The sequence below is a fragment of the Rhinatrema bivittatum genome, chromosome 8 (genome assembly GCF_901001135.1).
Source record: "Rhinatrema bivittatum chromosome 8, aRhiBiv1.1, whole genome shotgun sequence".
NCBI lineage: Eukaryota > Metazoa > Chordata > Amphibia > Gymnophiona > Rhinatrematidae > Rhinatrema > Rhinatrema bivittatum.
The window spans coordinates 160,224,760-160,251,892 of NC_042622.1; the positions used below are offsets into that span (position 1 = coordinate 160,224,760).

The 27,133-nt window shown below is 42.3% G+C and overlaps 1 protein-coding gene across 1 annotated transcript in view; it reads left to right on the plus strand.

The window, feature by feature from the left end:
- The first annotated feature begins 4,788 nt into the window (after positions 1 to 4,788).
- Positions 4,789 to 27,133, plus strand: part of LOC115098070 (CDK5 regulatory subunit-associated protein 2-like) — a 70,343-nt gene continuing 47,998 nt past the window's right edge. Inside the window, exons 1-3 of the mRNA XM_029614372.1 lie at positions 4,789 to 4,805; positions 24,491 to 24,616; positions 24,974 to 25,163. Of these exons, the coding sequence (XP_029470232.1) occupies positions 24,499 to 24,616; positions 24,974 to 25,163 (308 nt within the window). The 5' untranslated portion in view covers positions 4,789 to 4,805; positions 24,491 to 24,498. The remainder of the gene's footprint in view (positions 4,806 to 24,490; positions 24,617 to 24,973; positions 25,164 to 27,133) is intronic.

Sequence of the window (27,133 nt, forward strand, 5' to 3'; positions counted from 1 at the left end):
TGTTTTTGTTTTTGTTTTTTTTTTTTTTTTCCCCCTGCTTGAGAGGTACAAATCAAAATCAGGCTTCAAAAGCATTCCTAAAAGGACTATAAAGATGTCAGACGGATTTCCATGATTGCTGCACCAGATATCTAGGCCCTTCTCACAATGTGCCGAATTGAACCCATTGTGCTTGTATGTCCTCCAGGACCAGAAGCTACATCTGCCATTATTTTCTAGAATTACCTTACTTCTCGTCTGGAAAAAGGAGAAGGTATATATCTGCAGTAGGGTCTTCGCCCAAAGTAAAATGGGTAGCGTCCTGTCATGCTTAGAATCATGATTCTGCGCAGTCAGGCCAAGTGCTTTTCTGCCTCCAGTAAAGAAAGTGGTAAGTTGTGCTTTTCGGTGCCAGAGGAAACAAACACGGAGGAAGAGAGAAGCAACTCCCATACTCTGGAGCTGAAAATGTGCTGGCGCAGTGAAAAACAAGGTGCACGACACAGAAAAAAAATTGTCAAAGGAGTTGATGCAGTCCATTAAGTCTCTGTTCAGCACAAATAGTAGATTGGCACCATTGACTAGCATAGTCATTGGTGCCTTGTCATTATGCAAATCTTATTAGAACTAATGTTTTTTCTTTGGTACCAAGCAGTCCAAAAAATTAGAAATATTCTAGTAAAACTTCTGCCAAAACATCAAGTGCTTTCACCATAGCCTATGCCAGTTCTCATCCCAAAATATGATGTTTCTATTTAACATTTCCTCCTACTCCATAGATCAACATTCTTTTCTGAAAAAATATATGGGAAAGCTTTGTAAAGAATTACTTAACTGATGGGTCCAAGTTCCTTCCATCTCTTTAAGCCATATTTTGGATAGCTTGACTTTGAAGGAGAAGGTATATATCTGCAATAGGGTCTTCGCCCAAAGTAAAATGGGTAGCGTCCTGTCATGCTGAGAATCATGATTCTGCACAGTCAGGCCAATTGCTTTTCTGCCTCCAGTAAAGAAGGTGGTAAGTTGTGCTCTTCGGTGCCACTATTTCACCTTATCAAGAAAGGCACGAAATGAAAAAGAATTGAGCAGGATAAGATAGCCAATGATTGAGAGGTTGTAGATTTGGAGGTCTCTCTGCTTGTACCGAATTTCCTATTAAAATTATGCCTCACACCAAACGTAAGGGTAAAATCAGGGAGATTCCCCCCCCCCCCCCCCCCCCAAATCATCTCCTTTGGTGGATTCTACACAACAGCGGATTGTGGGGTGTTCCTTACCCTAGCGTTGCAGTCTCCTGGTGCTGGAGCCATTGTGGAAGACGCCATTGAGTGATTAGTATCTTTGCCAGCTAAGGAGACATCATTGATAAGGACTTCCTCTCCTCCTACCTGTCCAACTCTGTTGGAGTGGTCTTGCTGTCATGAGTCACGAGGTCTGCTGGAATAGATGGCATTTGGGGAGGCATCTTCTACTGCCATCGAGAGTCCTGAGCGAGCAGCCTGGAGGCTTCATCTTTTCCAGGAGAAGCTGTCTCCTGGCAGCGGGAGATGTGCTGTAGAGTCCCCGATTTTAGACCTCAACACCCCATGGGAAGGAGAGAGAACCGCTGGAACTACCCGACAATGGGCAGGATTCAAGCAAAGAACATCGGGTAAGAGCTATACAACGTGTGACTTTAATCAAATCTACAGTTATTTCATTGGATGCAGTTCGGAATGTCTTTATTTCTTTGGAGAAATCTATTTCCTCTTTAATTAGTGTTATTGTTGATACTAATTCATGTATTCGGGCTACTGAGGTTTTGGTTGCCTCATAGTAATAAATTCAATTTGGATCAACATGTTCCAAGGTGGATAGTATTCAATATAACCGTCTTCAAAATGAAAGAATACACGAAAAGAATTTGAAAATTTGGAAAATTCCATCAGAGGTCTGAATCCAAGGGTATTAACTTTTCCTGTCATAAAAAGTTACACCAGTAGATCTATTTAAGAAATATGACTTGGAGGTCTTAAAGATTCCTTCTGAAACAATGGTTAACATTTCAAAGACTTTCTACCTTCCACTGGCAAGTGAGTGAGATGTTGGAGTACAAGGGCAAGATTCCATTTCTAATTTATCGGACTTCCTTGAAACTACTGGAAACGTTCAAGTACTTTGTACTAGAACACTTTTGGGATCTCTCTCTTTTTTACATGATCAAGACAGTGTGAAGATTATTTTGTGCAATAGGCTAGCTTTATTTTATGGTCAGCAAATGTGGATATATCCTGATAATTCAAGGTTCTCTCAAGATTGCAGGAGAAAATGTGAGTGTATGTGTTCAGAAGTTATGGTGATTGATGCATATTTTTTATTGGGTGAAACGTGTATTTTTTATTGGGTGAAACCAGGCGCGAACAAAAGTACGTTGGATTTTATAAGATACGCACGTAGCCACGCGTATCTTATAAAAATCCGGGGTCGGCGCGCGCAAGGGGGGTGCACATTTGTGCAACTTGCGCGCGCCGCCCATTCCCTCCGAGGCCGCTCCAAATCGGAGCGGCCTCGGAGGGAACTTTCCTTCCGCCTTCCCCCTCCCTTCCCTCCCCCTACCTTTGTCGCAGAAGTTACGCCTGCTCGAAACAGGCGTAACTTGCACGCGCCAGGCCAGCTGCCGTGCGCCATGTTCCGGTCCGGGGGCTGGTCCGGAGGCCGCGGCCATGCCCCCGGAACGCCCATGGGCCAAAACCACACCCACGGCACTGCCCCCGGATGATGCGCCGACTGCGTCACGCCCCCCCGACACGCTCACCTCAAGAAAGCCCACGGACTTACGCGCGTCCCGGGGCTTTGCGCACCCCGGAAGCCTATGCAATATAGGCTCGGCGCGCACAGGGCCGTTTTAGAAGGGTTACGCTCATACCTTATGCGCGTAACCCTTTTAAAATCCAGCCCATAGAGTTCAAGCAGATTCCTCATTATTAAACTAGATAAGGAAAATGAGTATCGTATATGGGTCTTTCAGTTTGTAACTGCCATATGGATGTTTCTGTGTGCATTGTTTAAAATAACAGTACCACAATCTTCATTTCACTTAATTGCTAATATAAAACTAATATAAGATATAATAATATAAAACTAATATAAAATATAATAATATTTAAAAAATGCTTCAACGGCAGGGGAGAAAGTCTGATACTTCACTTTCAACGCATAGCCAGCATAGCTCTCTGCTTCAACGGCAGGGGAGAAAGTCTGTTACTTCACTTTCAAAGCATAGCCAGCATAGCTCTCTGCTTCAATGGCAGGGGCAATGTAGAAAAGAGGATCTATATATAGACAACAACCAACAAGGACTGAATTACATAGTCGAGTAAACAAAAGCATGGGTGTAGCTTGCTTATTGAGGCGGTTACTACCCCTAACTAAGCTACATATTCAGTTAGATGCAGTTCCAACACTGCTGTCTACATTAATGGTGGGGTGGAAGGGAAATAGAACTAAAAGGTGCTAAGAGCCAAGCGTAACAAGTAAGAGGAAAAAAAAAAAGAGTGCATAGCTTGCTGGGCAGACTGGATGGGCCGTTTGGTCTTCTTCTGCCGTCATTTCTATGTTTCTATAAAAGTGTCATAAGTCTGTAGTTGTATATTTCATAAAAAAATATTTTCTGCTCTGCTTGAAATAGCTTCATTTCCTGACCTGAGAGATTCCTATCCCTCTCTTTTCTCCTTCTTTAACACTTGCATCCAATGAAATGTAAACCGTTATGATGGTTCTACTACCGAATAACGGTATATAAAACTCTACAAATAAATAAATTTGTGTTTTTTTCAATATGCTTCAAAAGTGATTAAGTTGCAGAATCTAGTGCTGTTTTAAAACTTGTTCAGAATTTGAATTTAGATTGAAACCAGATCTACCACTCAGAAGTATAGAATGCTAAGTGCTCAGCTATTATAATTATATTTCAGTAATTTTTTATCTTTCAGCCTTATGTATAAATATATTTTTATAGTTCTGGAAAACTATACTGTTTACTTAGTGTATGTCCATGTGTGTGCGGTTCCCGGCCATGCACACATGGATGCGCTGATTTTATAACATGTTCTAAAATCAGATTGCCGCACACGCATGTGTGGGTGTCTCATGCGAGAAGGGAAGGGGGGGATTTTACAAAGCAATGAGTGGCAACGCAATCAGGTCTCTCCCAGTGTATGACTGATTATCCTGCTGTCTATGGAGAACACCTAACTCTATCCTTTCTTCTCGCCCCTAAACCTACCCTAACTATCCCTAATTTTTTTATTTTAATACTTACTGCTCCTCTGGAACAGAAGTAATCTGCGCGCGCGCGGCCAGCTGCCAGCATGCGCTTGTCCTAGAATTAGCGGCTAATGGCGCTGTCCTGGCCCACCCAGACCATGCGCCCCCCCCCCCCCCCGAGCCATCCATTGTTCCCTCGGCCGGCTCTTCTGCACGTACCGGGGTTTTTCGTGCATGGCCAGGCCCATTGTAAAAAGCAGTGCGGCTTGCGCAAGGCCTGGCCACACTCGTAAACCCTTTTAAAGTCCAGGTTTTAGTGACTCATTGTCTATGTTCTAAAATGCTAATGGCAAAGATCTTGATGTTAAAACTTATTATTATTTACTAGACATAAAAATGGAAAGACAACTTGTCACTTCGAAGAACACTTGAAGACTGGGTCACCTCCACCTTCTGCTTGTTCCTCTATATCCGATTTTGAAACCTCAGATAAATCATCTGTTGGGTCACTGGAGGACAATCCAGGCACACTAAACAAGAACATGAGGGACTGATACATTTACCACAGAATTTTTCTCAAGGTAAGAAAATATTTTAAACGTTAACAGTATTGTTTTTACATAAAGCTGCAATGTATGCTGAAAAGAAAATGAATATAAAAGGGAACTACATCAAAGCTTGACACTTTGAATCCGTAGATAAATGGGTGTGCCCTTAAACTCTGCTGCAAGAATTTTGCTAATTTTACAATTAATATTTTTAAAAATCATCTTTGATAAACCCAAATTATATATTTTTATTTTAGAACATCTAGATTTAAGTGGCGGCCATGGTTTGTAAGGATTTGATCTCTATGATTGCAAAGGTTTACACAGAATGGCATTAAAGCTTGATTTTTGTGCTACCAACAATATGAAATTGTGATTATAAGTTAATGGCAATTGTTTGTTTTTGTTTGGGGTTTTTTGGGTGGGGAGGGGAGGGTTACCGCATAGCCAAATATATGGCTGCATTTAATAATCTGTTATCTTCCCAAAACAGTTGGATAACACATTATGTATGTATATGTGTGTGTGTGTGTGTGTGTGTATATATATTTATATATATATATATATATATATAACATAAGAACATGCCATACTGAGTCAGACCAAAGGTCCATCAAGCCCAGCATCCTGTTTCCAACAGTGGCCAATCAAGGCTTTTAGAACCTGGCAAGTACCCAAAAACTAAGTCTATCCCATGCTACTGATGCTAGTAAAAGCAGTGACTATTTTCTAAGTCATCTTGATTAATAGCAGGTAATGCACTTCTCCAAGAACTTATCCAAACCTTTTTTAAATCCATCTACAGTAACTGCACTAACCACTAACACAATTCTCATAATCATACATGCAGTTATAGCTTTAGATGACAATTGATACTTTATGGATGATATGATTGCCAGCCCTGCTTATATCTGTCAGATATAAGCAGTACAACAAAGCAGTACAGTACAATTTTAAGATTACTTATTTAAGCTATATAGTCATTATACCTTGCAGATTTTATTGCTAACCAAGTCTGGGTACCTGGTCACAAAATGTTACCAGGAATATACATATGCTCTTACATTTCATTTCATAAAATGAAGTAAAGCTGAAGCAGTTATAAGCCTATTGGAGAGGAGGCGATAGATCATCTATATTGAATTTCAAAGAAAACCAGTGGATATTCCGATTGTGTTCCACAGAGCCGCAAGGGCTTAATGAAAAAATCGAGTGGTACACCCTCATTTGATCGGCGCTCTCAAGATGGCCACGGTCGTGATGTCATTTACCATACAAGGATCTTTATTTAAATTTGTTAGACGCTTCAAAATGGCCGTGGTCGTGACGACATTTCCCATATATGGATCTTTATTTCAATGGAAGGACTCCCTATCGACGTCACTGTCCATATTTGGCATTTACCAATTTTGGGGCAGTATACGTCACTTCCCGTCGCTACCTTAAGCAGTTGGAGAATTTCCCTTCAAATACGGCGTTTTTGTTGCGCTCCAGTTGTCAGTCACGGAGCAGTTTGCTGGTAGGCTGCACTCTGGTAGCGCACGTAAGTATTTTCACTGCTAGTCAACGATTTATTTTGTCACATACTTCCAAAAACATGTACCTTTAATTTCTACATTTGCATTGTTTCAGCGCTCAAGTATATGCTGTCACCCGCTTATGGACTGACCATATACAGCCATTAGTAAGTTTAGCCTTTCAATGCCAGGAGCCATTTGTAGTCCAATAGCCGTTGGGCATCTTATACGAACTCTGTGGAACACAATCGGAATATCCATTGGTTTGCCAGGAGCCATTTGTAGTCCATTAGCCATTGGGCATCTTATACGAACTCTGTGGAACACAATCGGAATATCCATTGGTTTTCTTTGAAATTCAATATAGATGATCTATCGCCTCCTCTCCAATGTGCCGGGATATGCTCAAGTATAAAGTATAAAGCTATCTTTTTGGGTCATTCACAGTACTATTCTCCTTGGACAAGCAGGTTGATAGTACTCACAGATGGGTGACATCATCAGATGGAGCCTGGTATGGAAAACGTTTGTCAAAGTTTCTAGAAACTTTGACCAGCACACTGAGCATGCCCAGCATGCCATTGTCCACGCGTCCATGCAAGGTCCCCCTTCAATCTCCCTTTTTCCGCCGTGCAGTTGCCTCTCGGTCTTTGGAGCTCTGCTTCTGCCTCTTTAGGCTGAAAAATATTGGTTTTCTTCTTTCATCGAAGGGTTCCCCTTTGCCGTTCAGGTTATCCCCTCTGTGCGGTAGGTAGAAAAATATTTCTTCCTTCTTCATGGTCGATTCCCATTGTCCCACTTCTTGGTGGCCCCTGTTCATCAACTGCATGCTGGCTATTTTTCATGGCGTTGTCTGGTTTCTGTTGGTGCCCCCCAGTGCCTGCGGACCATATCACTCATGCATCCTCATAAGGTTTGCATCCTCTGCCTGGAGTCATCGCACGACTTCCGAGGGTGTCAACTGTTTGATCAGATGACCCCCTAGGGCCGTCGTGCATGCCTCGATAAGATAGAGAAACCTTTTGGATCCAGAAAATCTGCTCCATCCATCCACGCCTGTGTCGGAGTCAGCAACACCCGGGGGTCGCAGGGAACTGCTCAATATGCTCTCCCTATCCATGCCCCTGATGACATCGTCTCAAGACCGAGGGGCCAATGACCAATCCCCCTTCATCTCACCGATCTCCAGGACATCGGGATCTCCGCCTCCTCGGCATAGGGGAAAGACCAGGCCGAGCACCATGGGAGATCCCACAAGCATTGTCACCAGTCACCGTCTGTGCATGGCTCTGGTTCCAGTGCGGTGTAAGCAGCTGCCTTACTACCACTGAAGTGACCCCGTGGTGTGGAGGCCCGATCCTCCGATAAAACCGGGAGTCCCAGGCGCTCCTCACAGATATCGGTGCCGGGCACTGTTCCCCCTCAGAGACCCGAGGAGGCACTGGTGATGCCTCGTCCCCCTCTCTCAGTCCTGATCTCACTGGACTTTCAGGAGGATTTGGACCGCAGGGTGCAGAATACTGTGCTCCATGCTCTACTGAGTGTTGAGCCACCACTGGCCCCCATACCGGTGCCGGAGCCTCCGCTGTCTATATTGGCGCCCCTGCTTGAGCATCTGGATGTCCTGTACCCTTCCAACACAGCCGGTGCCTAAGGAATCCTCGGTTTCCCAATGCCCACCGATGCCCCCCTCGGGAGCGATTCCCATCATTGGGTTCTCCAAGAAAGAAGATGCATCCAGCGTCACAATCCTGAATCCTCAGTTCCCCAAGCTTTTACCCAGTCCTTCCGGCCTTCCGCATCCTACGGTACCCCTGTTACCAGTGGGACCGTTGATGCCCTTGAGGCTTTTGGAGCCCAGGGCCAGGGATTTGAACAGGCCTCACCCGTGCGGGTCCCGTGATGACCTCAGCAAGGAAGAAGGCCCTTATGAGACCCATAGGGAGATGATTCCTCAGAGGCTTCTTCTGAATTCTCAGATGACTCCCTGTTGGAGCTTTCACCATTGGAGAAAAGGCATTGGTCCCCCCTGGAGGACCTCTCCTTTATGGGTTTATTTCAGGGCCATGGCCGAGGCTATACCCTTCCAAGCTTCTCATGGAGGAGGATGCATGACACAAAATGTTGGAGGTTCTCCAATTTGTTGATGCTCCTAAAGAGATAGTGGCTGCTCCCATCCATGACATCTTTAAGGATCTTTTCCTTCAGATAAGGGTACACCCGATATCCATCTTTCTGGTTAATAGGAAGGCGGATACCACCTACCTCGTACAGCAGGCCTTAGGTTTTGAGAGGCGTTATCTCCCTCACCAGTCTGTGGTTGTGGAATCTCTCTCAAAAAGGCCAAGCACTCCCACACCCATGCCTCTGCCTCTTCTGGGGAGGGAACATAGGCAGCTGGGTGCTTTGGGTAGAAGGGTTTTTCAGGGGGCTAAGCTTATCGCCCGAATTGCTTCCTACCAGTTGTACATGACCCTAGTACAACTGGAATCTGTGGAAGCAAGTCCAGGAGCTCGCAGAACACCTACCGCAACAGAAACAGGAGTCGTACTCTACTATTGTACAGCAGGGTCTGGAAGCTGGAAAACATGGCCTGGCTCTGTGCTTCTGACCTTAGACCAGACGTACAGGAGAAGTTAACTGACTTCCCATGTACGTGTGAAGACCTATTTTGGGATAAGATCAGAGATGCGGTAGCTCAGTTGAAGGTCCACCATGAAACCCTAAAACAACGCTCTGCTAGTGCTTCATACCCTCCTTCCTCTGTCAGGAAATCTTCCAGACCAAGCTCCAGGAAGTCCTTTTATCGGCAGCGGAAATACTACCCCACCTGCCTCTGACTCACACGCCCCGTGCTAGCTCCAGGGGCCGCTCCCGTCAGCAGCAAGTGCCTCCACACCAGCTGGCCCCCCAGCAGGCCCTGGCTATTGGCTTTTGACTGGAGGTGAGGGAACATGGGCCAGCAAGGCGCACACCTGATGCAGGATCCCCCAGAGGGAGGCAGACTTCTTTACTTTGCCTGGGTCCTTACCATAGTCCACCAGGGGTAACGTCTCAATGTCAGGAGGATCCCAGAGGACTCTCTCCCATGTCCTTCATGGGGTTCATCCGCCCAGCAGGTCATACTTCGGACAGAGCTGTCCGCCCTTCTCTCAGCAGGAGCGGTAGAGCCCGTTCCTCCTCAGCAGGGCCAAGGGTTCTATTCAAGGTTACTTTCTCATATCAAAGAGGACTGGGGGCTTGTGCCCCATCCTCAATCTCAGGGCATTGAACAAATTTCTCGCAAGAGAAGAGTTCAAAATGGTTTTTCTGGGCACTCTGATTCCCCTCATCAAAAGAGGAGACTGGCTCTGCTCCCTCGATCTCAAGGACGCATATGCCCACATTGCCATCTTCCCCAAGCACAGGAAGTATCTGCGCTTTGTGGTGGGGACGGCTCACTACCAGTAAAGGGTGTTGCCTTTTGGTTTGGCCTTAGCCCCTCGCATCTTCACCAAATGTCTGGCAGTTGTGGCAGTTTACCTCAGGCGCCGTGCGATGCATGTCTTCCCCCTACCTAGACGACTGGCTGGTCAAAAGCGAATCCCACGCAGCAGCACTAGACACTCTAGCCCTGACGATGCGGGCCCTGTAAGCTTTGGGTTTTGTCATCAACTACCTCTCACCTCTGCCCAGACCCCCAGCAGAACTTCATAGGAGCCAAGCTGGACACAGTTCAGACGAAGGCTTTCTTGCCCCGCGATCGTGCCCTGGCTCTCTCTTTGCTGGCAGCCTTTGAACGCAGCAATCAGACTGTGAGTGTGTGCCTTCTGCTTCATTTGCTGGGCCACATCGCGGCCTCATTCCATGTCATCCCGATAGCCCACCTCTGCATGCGCAACGCACAGTGGGCATTGAGGTCGCAATGGCAGCAGGCATCCCAGGACCTCGAATTGCATGTATTTGTCACAGCCTCTGAGGATCTTGCTGTCCTTGTGGGAGAACCTCTCCAATTTGGAGCAAGGGGTTCCTTTTCAGGCTACCCCCGCCTCAGGTAGTGCTCACCACCGATGCCTCTCCTCAGAGCTGGGGAGCCCATGTGGACGGCATCCACACGTAAGATCACTGGAATATTCAGGAAGCTCTTTGCCAGATAAACTTAGAGCTTCAGGCGACTCATTACACTCTTTGGCCATTCCGGGACCGATTGGCAAACAAAGACAGTCCTGCTTCGGATGGACAATCAGGTCGTGATGTGGTATATCAACAAGCAAGGAGGCACAGGGTCGTTCCTCCGCTGTTAGGAGGCTGTATAGATCTGGTCTTGGGCCCTGTTGCAGGGGATATTGCTACAAGCGACATACCTACCCAGGAATCTGAACACGCTGGCAGACCACCTGAGCACTCTTTTCAGCCACACAAGTGGTCCCTCAATCCGAAGGTGGTGGCCCGGATTTTCCACCGGTGGGGAACCCCAGATGTGGACCTCTTCACCAGCCCATACAACAGCAAGGAGAGCAATTTTTGCTCCCTCTTCACGTGAGACGGCCGGCCAGCCCTCGACGCCTTCAGCCTTCACTGGGGGAAGGGTTTCTTGAATGTGTACCCACCTCTGCCGCTCCTCTTGAAAACCCTCCTGAAGCTTCAACAGAACCAAGGGACCATGATCCTCGTGGCGCCCCATTGGCCGAGGCAGGTATGGTTCCCTCTACTTCGGGATCTGTCCATCAAGGACCCCGTCAGGCTGGGGACCGTGCCCGATCTGATAATTCAGAACCAGGGCACCCTGCGCAATCCGAGCCTCCAGGCACTAGCCTTGACAGCTTGGATGTTGAGCGCTTCGTTCTTCAGCCCCTGGGTCTTTCAGAACCTGTCTCCCAGGTGCTGCTGGTTTCCAGAAAACCTTCCACCAGGAAGTCTTACAGGTTGAAGGATAAGGGGTTTTCTGCCTGGTGTATGAGGCACGGCTAAGATCTGTTCACCTGCCTTCTGCCCATGTTCCCGGACTATTTGTGCACTTTTCCGAGTCTGGGCTTAAGACCACCTCAGTCAGGGTTCATCTAACTGAAGATAGTGGGTTCCATCGGGGTGTCTCTGGCATGCCCATATCGGTGCAGCCTGTAGTTGGTTGCTTTATGAGGGGCCTGCTTCAACTAAAGCCCCCTCTTCAACCTCCTGTTGTGTCCTGGGAGCTCAACATTGTCCTGGTGCGGTTCATGCATCTTCCCTTTGAGTCCTTACGCTTCTGCAATCCGAAGTACCTCACCTGGAAGGTGATATTCCTAGTGGTGATCACTTCGGTTCGTAGGGTTAGTGAGCTTCAGGTTTTGTTTATGTACCCGCCATACACAAAGTTCTTTCATTATCGTGTGGTCCTGCGTACGCATCCCAAGTTCCTGTCTAAGGTTGTGACTGATTTCTACATCAATCAGTCCATTGTTTTGCCCACCTTTTTCCCAAGACCTTATTCCCATCCAAGGGACTGGGCTGTGAACGCACAGCTGGTTACATGCAATCTACTCAGCTCTTTGTTTCTTTCGATATCAACAGGCTTGGAGCTGCAGTGGGCAAGCAGACTTTATCTAATTGGCTGGCGGATTGTATCACTTTCTGCTATGCACAAGTGGGCCTTCAGCTTGAGGTCGAATCAAAGCTCATTCTGTAAGGGCCATGGCAACGTCGGTAGCCCACCTGTGGGCAGTGCCCATCACTGACATTTGCCGGGCAGCGACATGGAATTCCCTGCACACATTCGCTGCCCACTACTGTTTAGACAAGGATGGTCGAAAGGACAGTGCCTTTGGTAAATCAGTCTTGCGCAATCTCTTCCAGGTTTAAACCCAACTCTTCCTACCTGAGGCCCCTGATTGGGCCAGGCTGTCCTTAACAACAGCACTACAGTTGTTATGCCCATTGGCACCTTGTTTGGTAACTGTTGGTCTTGATTATAACCAGGAACAGTCTGGAGCTCTGTACTCACCCACATGTCCATTACCTGCTATTAAGTTCACTTAGAGAATAGCCACTGCCATTAGCAATGGTAACATGGAATAGACTTAGTTTTTGGGTACTTGCCAGGTTCTTATGGCCTGGATTGGCCACTGTTGGAAACAGGATGCTGGGCTTGATGGACCCTTGGTCTGACCCAGTATGGCATTTTCTTATGTTCTTATGTGAGGACTTACCATCCTGCTTGTCCTAGGACAAAGCGCAGTTGCTCACCTGTAACAGGTGTTCTCCTAGGACAGCAGGATGTTAGTCCTCGGGTAACCCAACCGCCACCCCATGGAGTTGGGTTTTCTTTTTTCGCTCGTGTTTTTATCTCTGTTATGAGACTAAAGGGAGACCTCGTGTGGACGCACAGATAGTGACATGCTGGGCAAGCTCAGTGTGCTGGACAAAGCTTTCTAGAAACTTTGACAAAAGTTTTCTGTGCCGGGCTCCATCTGGTGATGTCATCCATCTGTGAGGAATAACATCCTGCTGTCCTAGGAGAGAATACTTATTACAGGTGAGTAACTGCGCCTTCTTCTGAGAACCCCCAGGATGCTCACAACATAAATAAAATCATTGATAAAACATATACCCTCTAGTTACTGTAACAAAAGGGAACCAGTATACAACAATCATATATAATATACAAACACAGAAGATAGAGCTCAGCTAAGATGACAAACATCTAATACCAAAATAGAAATTTTAATGTGTATTTATTTTTAGATGTGATATCAAGGCTTCCATGATTCCATGACCTTGGTACTTGACATGGAATTTACCTGCTGCTACAGAATCATAGAAAACTGTCCACCCACTTCCACCAGCTGCCGCTGCCATTGGGGCATCTAATTTTATGACCCACCACTAATGGCACCTCCCATCACTAGAGCTGCTTATGCTGCATTTCTCCACTTTCATTTGCATTTGTGGATGCAGTTACTCGTTTACAGTTGCCACCACTCCATGACAACTGTTTGCATGACTCTGTTTACTAGGCTTTGTGTTACCAATGTAATCAAATGCAGAGATAGAAAAGGCAATTATTAAGAGATTTCCAAGGTGACAGAAAACAGGGGCTATTGAATAGAGAGGATGGAAATAAGGGAATGTGAGGACACAAGAGAAAGAAGGGTTGGGGAAGGAAAGAGGTGGGAGGAAAAGGAAGCAATAGAGAGCATGAACTAGTAAAAAGAATGTAAGAAAAAGGCATAAAAAAACTGAAAGGATGGTGAAAAGTGAAATCAAAGAAGGGAAGTAGCCATAAAAAATTAAAATATCCAGACTTATACAGCAAATATTAGAAAATATTTTTATAGGAAAGAAGCATACATAAAGCATGAAAATCTGTAAATGTAACTTTTTCATTTTTAAGTAATGTACAATATGCAAATTTATGGAAATCCGGCAGATTTGTGAGAGAATCTTGAATACAGTGCCTCAAAACTTTCTGAAATTTACTGCAGTTTCTGCATAGGTGCTGCTGCATGAAACGGAGGACTTTGATCTTAGAGACTTTCGGAAACAACTTGGTGTAGCTATATATATATATATATATATATATATATATATATATATGGATGAACTGATGATTCTGTTCAGAAAAGATAATTTGATTCCTAGTTTTTACTCTCTGTACTATAGTTAACTTTTTTAAGGTTAATTTAGTATACTAATGCCACTACTAATGATTATTTATATAAAGGTGAGTTTTAAAAGCACGGCGTGCGCCAAAATTGGGAGATTCACGTGCATAGAGGCTTGCACATGCTCGTCATGTTTTAAAAGCCGCCTACATGTGCACGCATCTCACTTGATGTCAAAAAGAGGTGTGGTTTGGGCACGGTCTGGATGTGTACGGGCCCAAGAGATTTGCCCATAAATGTTTACGTGCTTGGGTGGGCGCCCAGGTCCAGTGTCACACAAATTTATTTCTACTGTGGAGAAGGTGTAACTTAAAAAACAAACAAACAGTCATTTCTGACAGTTTTAAAGGGTCTAGGGGGACTGCAGGCTATTAAACCAGGGGGTTTTGAGGACCTAACTCTAGACTGGGTGAACTGGTGGGCAAACTGATGAAACTGGTCATGGCATGGACTTGCACCGGTTATAAAATATCCTGAATTATGCGGTTGAAGCCCGATTTATGCGGCTAGGCATGTACACACTTAAAATTGTGTGCATATGTGCATGCCGCCAAGCTATTTTATAATGCTTATAAATCATGTGTATGTAATTTATAAAATGGCCATGTCCCTGAACTCACACCAACATATGCACGCGTATGTATGCCCACACACTGGTTTGAAAGTTGCCATCTTTGAGCCCAATTTTATACACACCGACTTCAGCCATAAATTTTAAAAGTAGACCTATGCATGTAAGTCTGTTTTGAAATTTAACAGGTATATAACAAACCCTTGCACAGTATACATGTGCACATTTACACCTGCTTGTTCATGTGTACATTTATATGCATGCTTTCAATTTTAGAGAGTATGAAGGTAATTTACCAAAGGAGTTACACATGTAAATGTGACATTGTCATACCCCTTAGTAATGATGGCCGCCTCTAGTACTACTTGATAGAGTATGAACCCGAGACAGCAATTTTCGTAAGCTGTTTATGCAAGTAAAGTGACATGCATAACCTATGGACAATTCAATGGCATATATTATAGCAATTTTCAAAAGCCCACTTACATGGATAAATTGCAAAACCCAGTTTTATGCATGATAAATCCTTTTTCAAATTACCCCTTATGTGCATAATGGTTTTCCTGCCATAATTCTCCCCCGGGAATAGCTCATTTAAATACATGTAAAAGAATGTGTACAATTGCTTCTGTGCTTACTTTTATGCATACACCCCCTGTAGTAATTTTCAAAAGACTATATACATGTGTAAAGCAGTGTTTTACACACACGCATGCTTTTGAAAATTGCAATACTAATACATAAGAGAGACAATTCCTACTATAGTGCTCACAATTTAATTGCTAAGCACTCAGCCACACCTCAAGGTTTCTTAGATCACATCATATTCTATCTACTCCACTGCTGATAGTTGCAAAAAGAGTAATTGGCCTGCTGTGGCAAATTGAAAATCTTCTCACTATTCCGAAGTGGCTTCATGACTTGCTGTTAGTAATTTGGTGGGGAAAGGCTTTCTGTAGTGCAATACAATAGACAATCCTAAAGTTTTTGACCAAATTTTAGAAGTTACCATAATATACTTTAGTTTGACATTTTAATATTCTGTTGGATGCATATTTTCCCTCCTATTACAAAAAACTTATATTAGTTTTGATACAATAAGAGGATAACTTTAAAATATGCACACACCTGCCTATGTACACAGATATATGGCTTGCATAAAACTGCTCTAATATTTTATAACCTATGTGTATAAAAAGTACTCATTATAAAATATGCATAAATGCAACCTGGAACATGCAAGCGCATTTTAAAAACCCATGAAAATATATTTTTGTATTTATCCAGATAAGTTGAGAGTTTTCCACCTAGGTAGCCACACTTATCTGGATAAGTACTGATTTTTATTTTATTTTATTTTATTTATTTAAGCGTTTTTTTTTATACCGAGGTATAGCTAGCGGACTTCACTCTGGTTTACAATTGCAACAACTTATTACATTTAACAGTATAACTTAAACAAAGAAACTTACAAATTACAAATGGTATCAACATTTATAACAGTGTATATCTGTGAACAAAAAGGAACAAGGAAAATAAACGATGTAATTTCAGGCATCAAGCGGACTCTGTCATAGTCTTGGTAGTGCTATAGTGTAACTTAAAAGGATATGCATTATCTGTGTTGAGTAATATTAATCAATACCGTCTTTGAATGTGTGACTGAATATCCATGTTTTGAGCTCTTTTTTAAAAGATTTAATGTTACTTTGTGAGCTCAAATGTTCTGGTAGTGCGTTCCATAATTTTGGGCCTGCGATGGATATGGCTCTGTTCCGTGTGTTGGATAGCTTGGCTAATGGGAGTGGTGGTATTTCTAGTTGTATTTTACTTGTTCTAGTCGTACGTTGTAGTCTGTGAAGATGTATGACATTGTCAAGTTCTGTGTTGTCTGCTTTGTATATTGCATTGTGAATGATTGTTAGCATTTTGAACTCAATCCTTTTTTCTACTGGTAACCAATGTAAACTCTTTAGTACGGGTGTGATGTGGTCTGATTTCTTTTTTCCAGTTAGGATCCTCGCTGCTGCGTTCTGTAGTAATTGAAGTGGTTTTAATGTTATTTTGGGTAAGCCAATCAAGAGTGAGTTGCAGTAATCAAGGCTGGTGATGATTTATCCGGCTAAGTACAGCAAAGCTATTACTTAGGTGAACAAGTCTTGAAATGCTACTTATCTGGCTAAGTAAGGCCTAGATTCATCAAATTACTACACTATAAATATAGCTGAAATAGTACCTGTGATTAAAAAAAAATAAAATGGGCGTGTTTAGGCTAATTTCCTATCTATCACATTGGCAATTTTTGCGAAGCGTGAAACGTCATTGCATCTCACATAGCACATCATTTTACATGATGCACATTGATTTATGCGTGGCACGTTATTTTTTTGTTGTTTATATATACTGGCTTCCTGCAACTGCCTTTTTGAGAGTGTGGCAAGCATTGGAGAGAGGAGAATTGGTGAGGTGGATAGTGGGAGTAGGAGCTTTTTCAGAATAGATTACTTGAGTGCGTAGTCTGGTCTTCTGTTGTCATCTGCTTCCCTTTACCTTGATGTTTTGTCTTTGTTGGAGTGAAAGGTTTTGTTAATTTTTCCAGTTTATATGTCTGTGTGTACAAAGGAATGAGGAGTGGTGGTGGTGTGGTCCTGGTATGGAGGAGTGGAGAGGATGGAGCATGAGGGTAGAGAGGAGGAGAGAAGGCGGGAGGACGAGGGTAGCAGTGTGAGGAGGAGGAGTAGGGACAGACAGGAGTAGAGATAGGAGGAAAGGGATAGGAGGAGGCAGGAACGGGATAGGCAGGCGAGTATGGAGGGAAGAGGACAGCAGGCTAGGTATAGGCAGAGGAGACGGTAGGGCAGGTTCAGGAGTGGTGGAGAAGGGAGAGGAGTGGGAGCGAGAGTGAAAAAAGGGAGACCACCTCTCCAGAAGCGGAAGTGGCACCCCCGTCCTGGCAGCCAGGCAGCAGGGCGGACACGTCTGAGGGCTTTGAAGTTCAGCATGGAGAACAATGAAATAATCATCACAGCTGTCCTAGAGAATTATGCAGTGCTGTTCGGCAACCGTGCAGCCAAGACAACAAGGGCAGCCAGGGACCAGATCTGGCACATAATCGCCCAGGCTGTATCCAGGCGCAGTGGCATGAAACGGAGTGTGGAGCAGTTGGCCCACAGGTACTGCGACATCAAGGCCCAACTGAAAAGCAAGGTGACTAAACACAACAAGCATATACGTCAGACCAGAGGAGGAGCCCCTTGTCCCATCATACTGACACCAATGGAGGAGCGCCTTGTCCAACACCTGGGACCAGATGTCTTCAAGAGCGTGGATGAGAGGCTGATCACCACACGAGCCAGAGCCGGAAGGTTCACATCACTTGTAAATGGCAAGGCTGCTACAGTTGTCCACATCATCTGCCATAAGATACTCACATTAATTGATGCAAAGTGTACATCTAATGCCAAATGCTACATGTGTATTTCTTAACATTGGTACTTATGTCTTCTTCCTTGTTTCCACGGCTCTCGCCCAGGACTCTGCCTGTCACAGCCTTCAAGCCCCAGGGACCTGCAGTCAAGCACAGGACCTGCGAGTCATCCGGGGGTGATACAGTTGCGTACTGTTCTGTCCTTTTTGCCAAAGGTGGTTTCGGATTTTCACTTGAATCAATCAATTTCCCTGCCAACCGGCTGCGGGGAGAGAGCACATAGACCTTCACCACTGCGCTTGGCTTCCTGAACCTGCTTGCCTTTCAGCATTTATTTTTATTTATTTATTTACGTTTTACAGCTAAGTCCATGCCAGCAGAAACCATGCCAGGATGTCAGCTATAGTTTGGCTTGACCATCACAGTAAAACAGAAGCTATGGCCTGTGCATTTAGGGTCTAGCAAATTCAGTGTGTCAGAACAGAAAATGTGTATCTCTAGAGGACATACTGCAGAACAGCCAGGGACTTGCACAAGCACACCATCAGGTGGATGTTTTGCTGCTGTGATATATGTGGCAACTGTCATGTACAGTGTCAGTGTTAGAAGAGTGTTACAAACAGGTAGCGATAGTTTGGAAGTAAGTGACAACAATCAACCCATCTCCCTTCCTTCCAACTTTTTGGATGTCTTCTACCAGCTCTCTCTGTCTAGTTCTTCCGTTTGAGTCAGAGGCCTGTAAACCACTCCAGTAGAAACGGATGCTCATCCTCTTTTTTTTAGGATGGCCCATAATGCTTATTCTCTACTCCCTATTCCTTGCAGTTCAGTTGCTTGTATATTGCTTTTGACATAAAGAGCTACTCCTCCCCCTTTTCTGTTCCGTCTGTACTTCCTCAAGTTATAGTCCAGTATGGCTGTATCCCAATCGTGAGATTCCGTGAACCATTTCTCTGTAATAGCAACAATGTCCAAGTCTGCCTCCACCATTAGGGCTTGCAGGTCTGGGATTTTATTGCCCAGCCTATGAGTATTTGTGCTCATAACTTTTCAGTGTGTCTCGTTCAATTTATTGCTTATCTTGGGCTTGTTTTTTGCCTTATTCAGCTGACTTTTGATAACCTCTTCACCCATCTCCTTTATTTGGTTTTCTTTTTGTTTTTGGGGAGTGACGTTCCAATGTCCTTCTGCCAACCCCCTTCGTTTGATGGACTCTCCTATAAGATTACTGGTTCTCAGGGATCTGCAACGCAGGGGCCTGTTCTTCAAGTAGATCAGACTCTATTTTGTCTTACGGTATGCCCTTGAAAATGCTCGTATGCTGAAGCATGGATATTCCACTGTGGTGATTACCACCTTGCCACGAGCAAGAAAGTTCTCCACTTCCTTAGCAATGTGCGGGTTTAGCGAGTGTTTGAAGCTTGGTGTGAGGATCGAGGGGTTCTGCCTCATTAGATTAAGATCCTGCTCATTTTGGAATTTTTGAAGAATGGATTGAGAAAAGTGTTGACCTTAATTCATTGAAGGAACAAGAGGCAGCTCTTGCCTGTTTCCAAAGTCAGGGTAATGATGGACCCTTGTTGGCCCATCCAGATGTGGCTTGCTTTTTAAAAGGGGAAATGCATCTTCATCCTCCTCTGTGGTTGCCAGTGCCCTTGTGGAGTCTTAATCTGTTTTTGGATTTTCTGGTGGGTCCCACCTTTCGACCACTGCATAGCTTTCCTTGAGGTTACTTATCTTTAAAACAGTGTTTCTTGTGGCAATTTGTTCTACATAAAGAGTCTCTGAATGGCAGGACTTGTCTTGCCGGGAACAGTTTCTGTGAGTCATCCGGGGGCGATACAGTTGCGTACCATTCCGTCATTTTTGCCAAAGGTGGTTTCGGATTTTCACTTGAATCAATCAATTTCCCTGCCAACTCTGGACAGGGAGAGAAATGTGGATGAATATCGTTTGTTACGGTCCTTAGATATCAAGAGGCATATCTTGACATATTTAGAAGTTTCTGAATCTCTCAGGAAGATGGGACAGGCTGTTTATACTCCATGGTGGGAGTAACAGGGTGAGCCAGCGTTGCGGGCTACAAGAGCCCGCTGGATTAAGGAGGGAGTCACAGCCATGTGTGTGGATGCTGAGCTGCCGTTGCCTAGTCAGGTTAGGGCTCACTCTGCTAGGGTTCAGGCAGTGTCATGGACAGAGATTAGATTGCTGTCTCCTGTCGAGATTTGCCGAGCTATGATGTGGTCTTCCTTACACATTTTTTCCAGGCATTACTGACTGGATGTGCAGACCCGGGAGGATGTAGCCTTTGCACGTGTGATATTGATCAGACCGCGGGCAGCCTCCTTCCCACTGGTCGTGGATCCACATATCTGAATACAAAGAAAGGAGAAATTTACTACTTACATGATAATTTCCTTTTCTTTAATGAAGATCGGTGGTGGATCCACCTTCCCACCCTTGGTTGACGGATGGTGGTGCTATTGTCTTCCTGCATGGCTGCATTTTCCAGGAGTTACTGGTAATTGTCAATCCAGTCCCTAGACTAGCGTTATACTCTTTGTCTGAGCTCAGTGATTCCCTGTTAGCTGAGTTTTTATTAGTTTGTCCACAGTTGGCTTTTGCAGAGAATACTGGCGGGCTGATGTCAGTGCAGGAGTATATATACCGTGATGTTGGATTTGCTCCGTCTCCGTCTGCTGGTATAGGTGCATAACCCACTGGTCGTGGATCCACCTCTATTCATTAAAGAAAAGGAAATTATCAGGTAAGTAGTAATTTCTCCTTTCTGGATCTCCTCTTTGTACCTGAATTCTCCTTGACTCCTTTAGGCATACTCTCCTTGTCACTCTTGAAATGCTAGAAAGCACTTCTAGCTCCTTTCTTCTCTCTGCTTCAAATGCCAACTAGAAAAAGCTCTGTTACCCTCTTCAACTTGGCTTAGGTCCCCACAGAGTCTCCAGGTAACCAGGACCATCTTGATCCCTTGTGTTTTTCCCACTTGCACAAAACACTGGAAAGACAAATTCCAGCAGAGCAAAGAGTCTCCTCCAAATTCCTCCTGCAGCCTCCTTACAGTCAAGTTCATGAAACTGAGAAACTCAAAAGACTCTGTCCTAGAACCCTGGATCCTTGACAAAAAGCCCTAGAACATTCTGAGCCTCTGTTTTTATTTATTCCTCAACTTCTCGAGCACCACCCAGTGATGCATGTGTCAGGCACAGTATACTCTTACATACCGCTGGCAGAATTTGTAGCATTTTAAGAAAATATGAGTGATCAGACAAAAAACATCAGGTGTGAATCACTTATCATAAGTCAAGCCTAGACTGCACAACCAAATGGCATCAGACATCAAAGGTTTGCCTGAAAAGCAAAGTATAAAATATTTTTTTTAAATAGATCCTTGGCTTGCTGAGCTTCAAAAAGTAGAGCATACTAGAGCAGAAGTAAATAACATGAAAATGGCTGATGTGTATAAGCCAATCTAGGAGTTATAAAAATTGGAACTTACAAACAAGCTCCCTGGGATGACTTAATATCCCATATGGGGACATATTTTTTCAATAAACTTTGAATATAAACTGAACCATTCATACCATTCAGCTTCATCATTTTCTGAGTATTTCAAGGGTTCCATACAAGTGTTGTAAATAAAATAAATAAGTAAATAAATATATATATATAAATCTCTACTGGCACACTCTTAAAATTGGGTCATATACAAAATATGAACAATATACCAAAGCATATAGACACCCAACACTTTGCATATTAAAACAGTATTTTAATGCAAAAACTTTACACATTTTATTTTTGTACTCACATATAAATTGTAAAATACTTACAAGTATTTAACATGCTCTTTAGTCCCCGTTCCCCCCCTCCCCCCCCCCCCCCCCCCCCCAAATATATTACAACCATTCTATATCATTCATTCACACTTCATACATACCATACACATTGCGGATAAAAACTCACACTCAAAATACCACACTCAAAAATTGCAAAGAAAACCCTCAATATTAATACACAAAACTTTAACTACCATATAGGCACTTTACCCTCACACATACTGATATTCTACTTCTTTTAATTTTCTTTTACCCAACAAAGGCCTAAGTTTCGCCTGTCACCAGGCTTCAGCAGGGGAACATTACACATTAAACCTAACACTTGTTGAATTTATATCGGATAGCATGATGGCAATAAATGTCCATTCCCAAATGTAAACCCCAAGTTATTTTTTCTTGACAACTCAAATTAGTCCTTTGTAGTATACAGCGTCACATCCATCTTGTTCCAGATGTATTGTTTATTCTCTACTCATTATAATTTGAAGCTTCAACATTCAGCAAGAGTTCCAACAGCTTTATATATATATATGAGCCTTTTGGATGTTCCTTCTGTCAGATTAACAAGACTAAACGTTACCCATCAAAGAGCTTTTTCTGTAGCAGGGCCTATACATTGGAATGCCCTACCTAATGCCCTACACCAAATCTCAAATAGTAAGGATTTCAAAAAAATCATTAAAAACATATCTCTTTAGAGAAGCATTCAGAACTACTGACTAAGAGACCAGGCAGTTTTCCTTGTTTTATTATGCTGTGCTTATAATGACTTTTATTCTTCCTATTTTTTTCTATCTTTTATGTTTGTTAAATGTAAAGTTAACTTAAGTTTATTTTAATATCTTTAGGTATAAATATATTATTGATATGATACTATAATTTTATTTATGCTTTTATTTTTATTTATTTTTACTTTCACTTTATGAAAGTTTAGTATTTATTATTTTATGCTCAATGTTGTAAACCGTTTTTGTTCAAATTTATTTGCTAAGACGGTATATAAAAAGTCTTAAATAAATAAATATCCAAAGGGGGGAGTCAACAGCTTTATATCCAAAGGGGGTAGCATGTTAACACTGCCAAATAAAGGATTAATACATTTTTAACTACACATTTACCACCTTTCTTCCAATGTTTTAAATATAATAGTTCTATGTTTTTCAACCCCTACTATAACCACAACATACCTTTATTGTGATCATAGTTCATCTACATGGCAGAGCACATCATATTTTTTCTTACAACCATTCATCACAATGAGACAGACATGAGTTATAGTGTGCGTTCCCGCTGCGAATGTAAAATTAGAAACAGGAAAACCCTCATTGTCCACACATCTTTACACTTTTTAAAACATTACTCCATATGCCTCATCCCCACAACCAGCCACAGCCATACCTTTAGTGACACAATAGTTAAATTGCATGAGTCACAGTCACCAGCCTCTCTCATGGCACTTCTCAGCAGTAGCTATACCGGCGGGCGGATATCCAGGTATATTATCCCAGAAACTTTATTAATGGATCACTCTAACATAACACATATTTCTAACACCAATCCCATGGTTACTTCAATGTTGAAGATCCTACCTCCCATTGCTGTTGGTTTAATCGTCCCTGATTCAATAAAAAACCTCCCACTCAATGCCCAAATTCAAGTCTTTTGGGGCTATTGTCTGCCAATTATATATGTATGTTCATATTGTCGAAGCACTAGGGATACATCACCTCCTCTACTACATTGCATTGAGTGGGAGGTCTTTTAGAGAATCAGGGACAATTTAGTCAACAAGAATGGGAGGCAGGATCTTTAATATTGAGGTAATCCTGGGATTGGTGATAAAAGTATGGGTTATGTAGAAGTGTTTCTGCAATAATGTTGCTGGGTTCAAAGTAAGGGATTTATATTTAAAGCATTGGAAGAAAGGTGTGACTATGCAGTTCATAAAAATGTATTAATCTTTTATTTGGCAGTGTAAACATGCTACCCCGTTTGGATATAAAGCTGTTGGAACTCTTGCTGAATGTTGAAGCTTCAAATTATGAGTAGAGAATAAACAATACATCTGGAACAAGATGGATGTGATGCTGTATACTACAAAGGACTAATTTGAGATGGACAAGAAAAAAGAACTTGGGGTTTACATTTGGGAATGGACATTTATTGCTATCATGCTACTCGATAAGAATTCAACAAGTGTTAGTTTAATGTGTAATGTTCCTCTGATGAAGCCTGGTGACAGCCGAAACGTAGGCCTTTGTTGGGTAAAAGAAAGATAAAAGAAGGAATGTGTATAAAGAGCCTATATAGTAAATAAATTTTGTGTAATAATATTGAGGGTTTTCTTTTCAATTTTAGAGTGTGGTATTTTGAGGGTGAGTTTTCACCTGCAGTATATGTGGTATGTATGAAGTGTGAATGAATAATATACAATGGATGTAATATATGGGGGGGGGGTATGTTAGATACTAGTAAGTATTTTACAATTTATATGTGAGTACAAATATAAAACTGTAAATTTTTTGCATTAAGATACTGTTTTAGCATGTAAAGAGTTGGGTTACTGTATGTTTTGGTATAGTGTGTGTGTGTATTTATTTGTTTTGTGCCTTAGAAAATTGTTTGGCAGAATTGAATTTGTTGGGATTTTAACCTGAAAATGTAGGCCTTCACAATCTGTTCTATACCTCCGTGACATGGATGGTTATGCTTTCCTTTACTCTTTTTTAGATATATTGATGGAACATCTACAAGAAATTAGAATGCTTAGACAACGTTTAGAAGAGTCCATTAAAACTAATGAAAAGCTGAGGGAGCAGCTTGAACGACAAATAGCAAATGCCGGCCTGGACCAAGGTAAAGCCCACTTAATCTAGTAAATAAGAACAGAGTTAAGGGAAATGTTATGAGGAATTTAGAACTTCTCAGTCACAGTTGTAATTAAGACATTAATTTCCCATTGGATTAATTTTTAATCAAGTGTTAGTACTCATTGCTCAAATTATGGGCTCTGCTCTGACTGAATCACAGGAACATAATATGCCAGAATTTCTTGCAAGAAAATTGATGTTGACAATTTCCCCAATGAGAGCCACATAGCAGAATTTTAAAACTAGAGCACATTGAATGTGTATTTGTTACATACTATTTTCAAACAGAAGAATTTATTTGGACAAGATAAATTGTTGGCAAACTGTATTTTTCTATTGTCAGATAAACAAAATGAAAATGAAAAATTAAGGGAAGCTCTGTCTCAAAAGACATTCCTGGTTGAGCATATTCACAGCGATTATGAAAGCATCAAGAAGGAAAATGAGAAGCTACAGCAGCAGCTCTGTGCACGGGATGAAGAAATCAGTTGCCTGACTCAAGATATATATAAAAGTCATAATGAATTAAAGAGGTAAAATAACCATGTTTAACCCTTTGCCTGCAATATTTATTATTTTTGTATTAAGTTGCATGTAGTTATATAGATGGTTGCATTGAAAGAAACTTAGAGGTTCATTATGTCCAGAACTCTTCAGAATGCATTATAGCTATCTCTGCTTAGTAATCCACCTGTATAGTCAATATTGAAAATTTACATCTAAATCCTTAATAGAGCAGTAAGTGTCTTTCCCTTTTTCATGTATAGATTCTCTTTTTCATAAAACATATCTAGGATTATATTGCTGTCATTTCATTTTCCAACCACTGGAAAAATGTTCCATAATTTTGCCACATTATGACTAAAGAAACTTGTTCTGCATGTGGAAAAATAGTTTCCTATTAGCCACCACACCTGTTTTGTTGCTTGTTATGGCGTATGTAGTTACAGAATATCCACAATCCAGTGATATTTCTACAAGATACCGTATTTTTCGCTCCATAAGATGCACCTGACCATAAGACTCACCTAGGATTCAGAGGGGGAAAATTAAAAAAAAAAAATTGTGCTAAACCGGCTCTGTCCCCGGGCAACACAGTAATAATGGGTGATTTCAATTACCACAGTATTGACTGGGTAAATGTCACTTTAGGACATGCTAAGAAGATAAAGTTTCTAGATGAAATAAATGTGTCATTGTGCAGCTGGTACAAGAACCAACAAGGGGTGGGGGGGGGGGGGGGGGGGAGGGGGGGGGGGGGGGGAGTTATTTTAAACCTAATCCTTAATGGAGCACATGATTTGGTGAAAGAGGTAATGATGTTAGGGACACTTGGCAATAGTGATCATAACATAATCAATTTTGACCTGATAACTGGAGTGAGTACACTAAGGAAATCTACTGTGATAGCATTTAACTTTCAAAAGGGAGATTATGAGAAAAATATTTAGGAAAAAACTTAAAGGAGCAGCTGCAAAGGCCAAGAGTTTACATCAGGCATGGACAATGTTTAAAAATACCATCTCGGAAGCCCAGACCAGATGTATTCTTTTTTTTTTTTTATAATTTATTCAATTTTTAAATTCAAAACAATAAATAAAATTAACATAAAAGGCAATAAACAGTGAACAATTCAGGCAAACTTATTACAAGAAGACTAATACAGTCAAAAGTAAATTTGATTGTCACAGATCAGATGTATTCTATGCATTAAAAAAGGTGGAAGAAAAGCTAAATAGCTGCCAGCATGGTTAAAAAGGTACGGTGAGAGAGGCTATTCTAGCCAAAATAACATCTTTCAAAAAATGGAAACGATCCGAATGAAGGAAACAGGAAATAACCTAATCTCTAGAAAGTTAGATGCAAAGCATTGATAAGGAAAGCAAAGACAGAATTTGAAAAGAACTTTGCTGTGGAAGCAAAAACTCATATTAAAAACTTTTTCAGATGCATTTGAAGCAAAAAGCCTGTGAGGGAATCAGAAAGAACATTAGATGATCAAGGGTAAAAGGAGCACTAAGGAAGGAAAAAGCCATAGCAGAGGGATTAAATGAATTCTTTGCTTCAATCTTTACTTAGGAAGATGTAAGGCAGACACCTATGCCTGAAGTGATATTTAAAGGTGATTCAGATCAACTGAAACAAATCTCAGTGAACCTGGAAGATGTACAAGCAAATTGACAAACTAAAAAGTATCAAATCACCTGGACCAGATAGTTTACATCCCAAAGTGCAGAAAGAACTGAAAAATCAAATTACAAACCTACTGTTTATAATCTGTAAACTGTCATTAAAATCAGCAATGGTACCTGAAGATTGGAGAGTGGCCAATGTAATGCCAATTTTTTCAAAAGGGTTCCATGGTTGATCTGGGAAACTAAGGTCTGGTGAGTCTGACATCAATGTTGAGAAAAATGGTTGAAACTATTCTAAAGAACAAAATTACTGAACATATAGATAGACATAGTTTAATGAGACAAAGTCAGCATGGATTTAGCCAAGA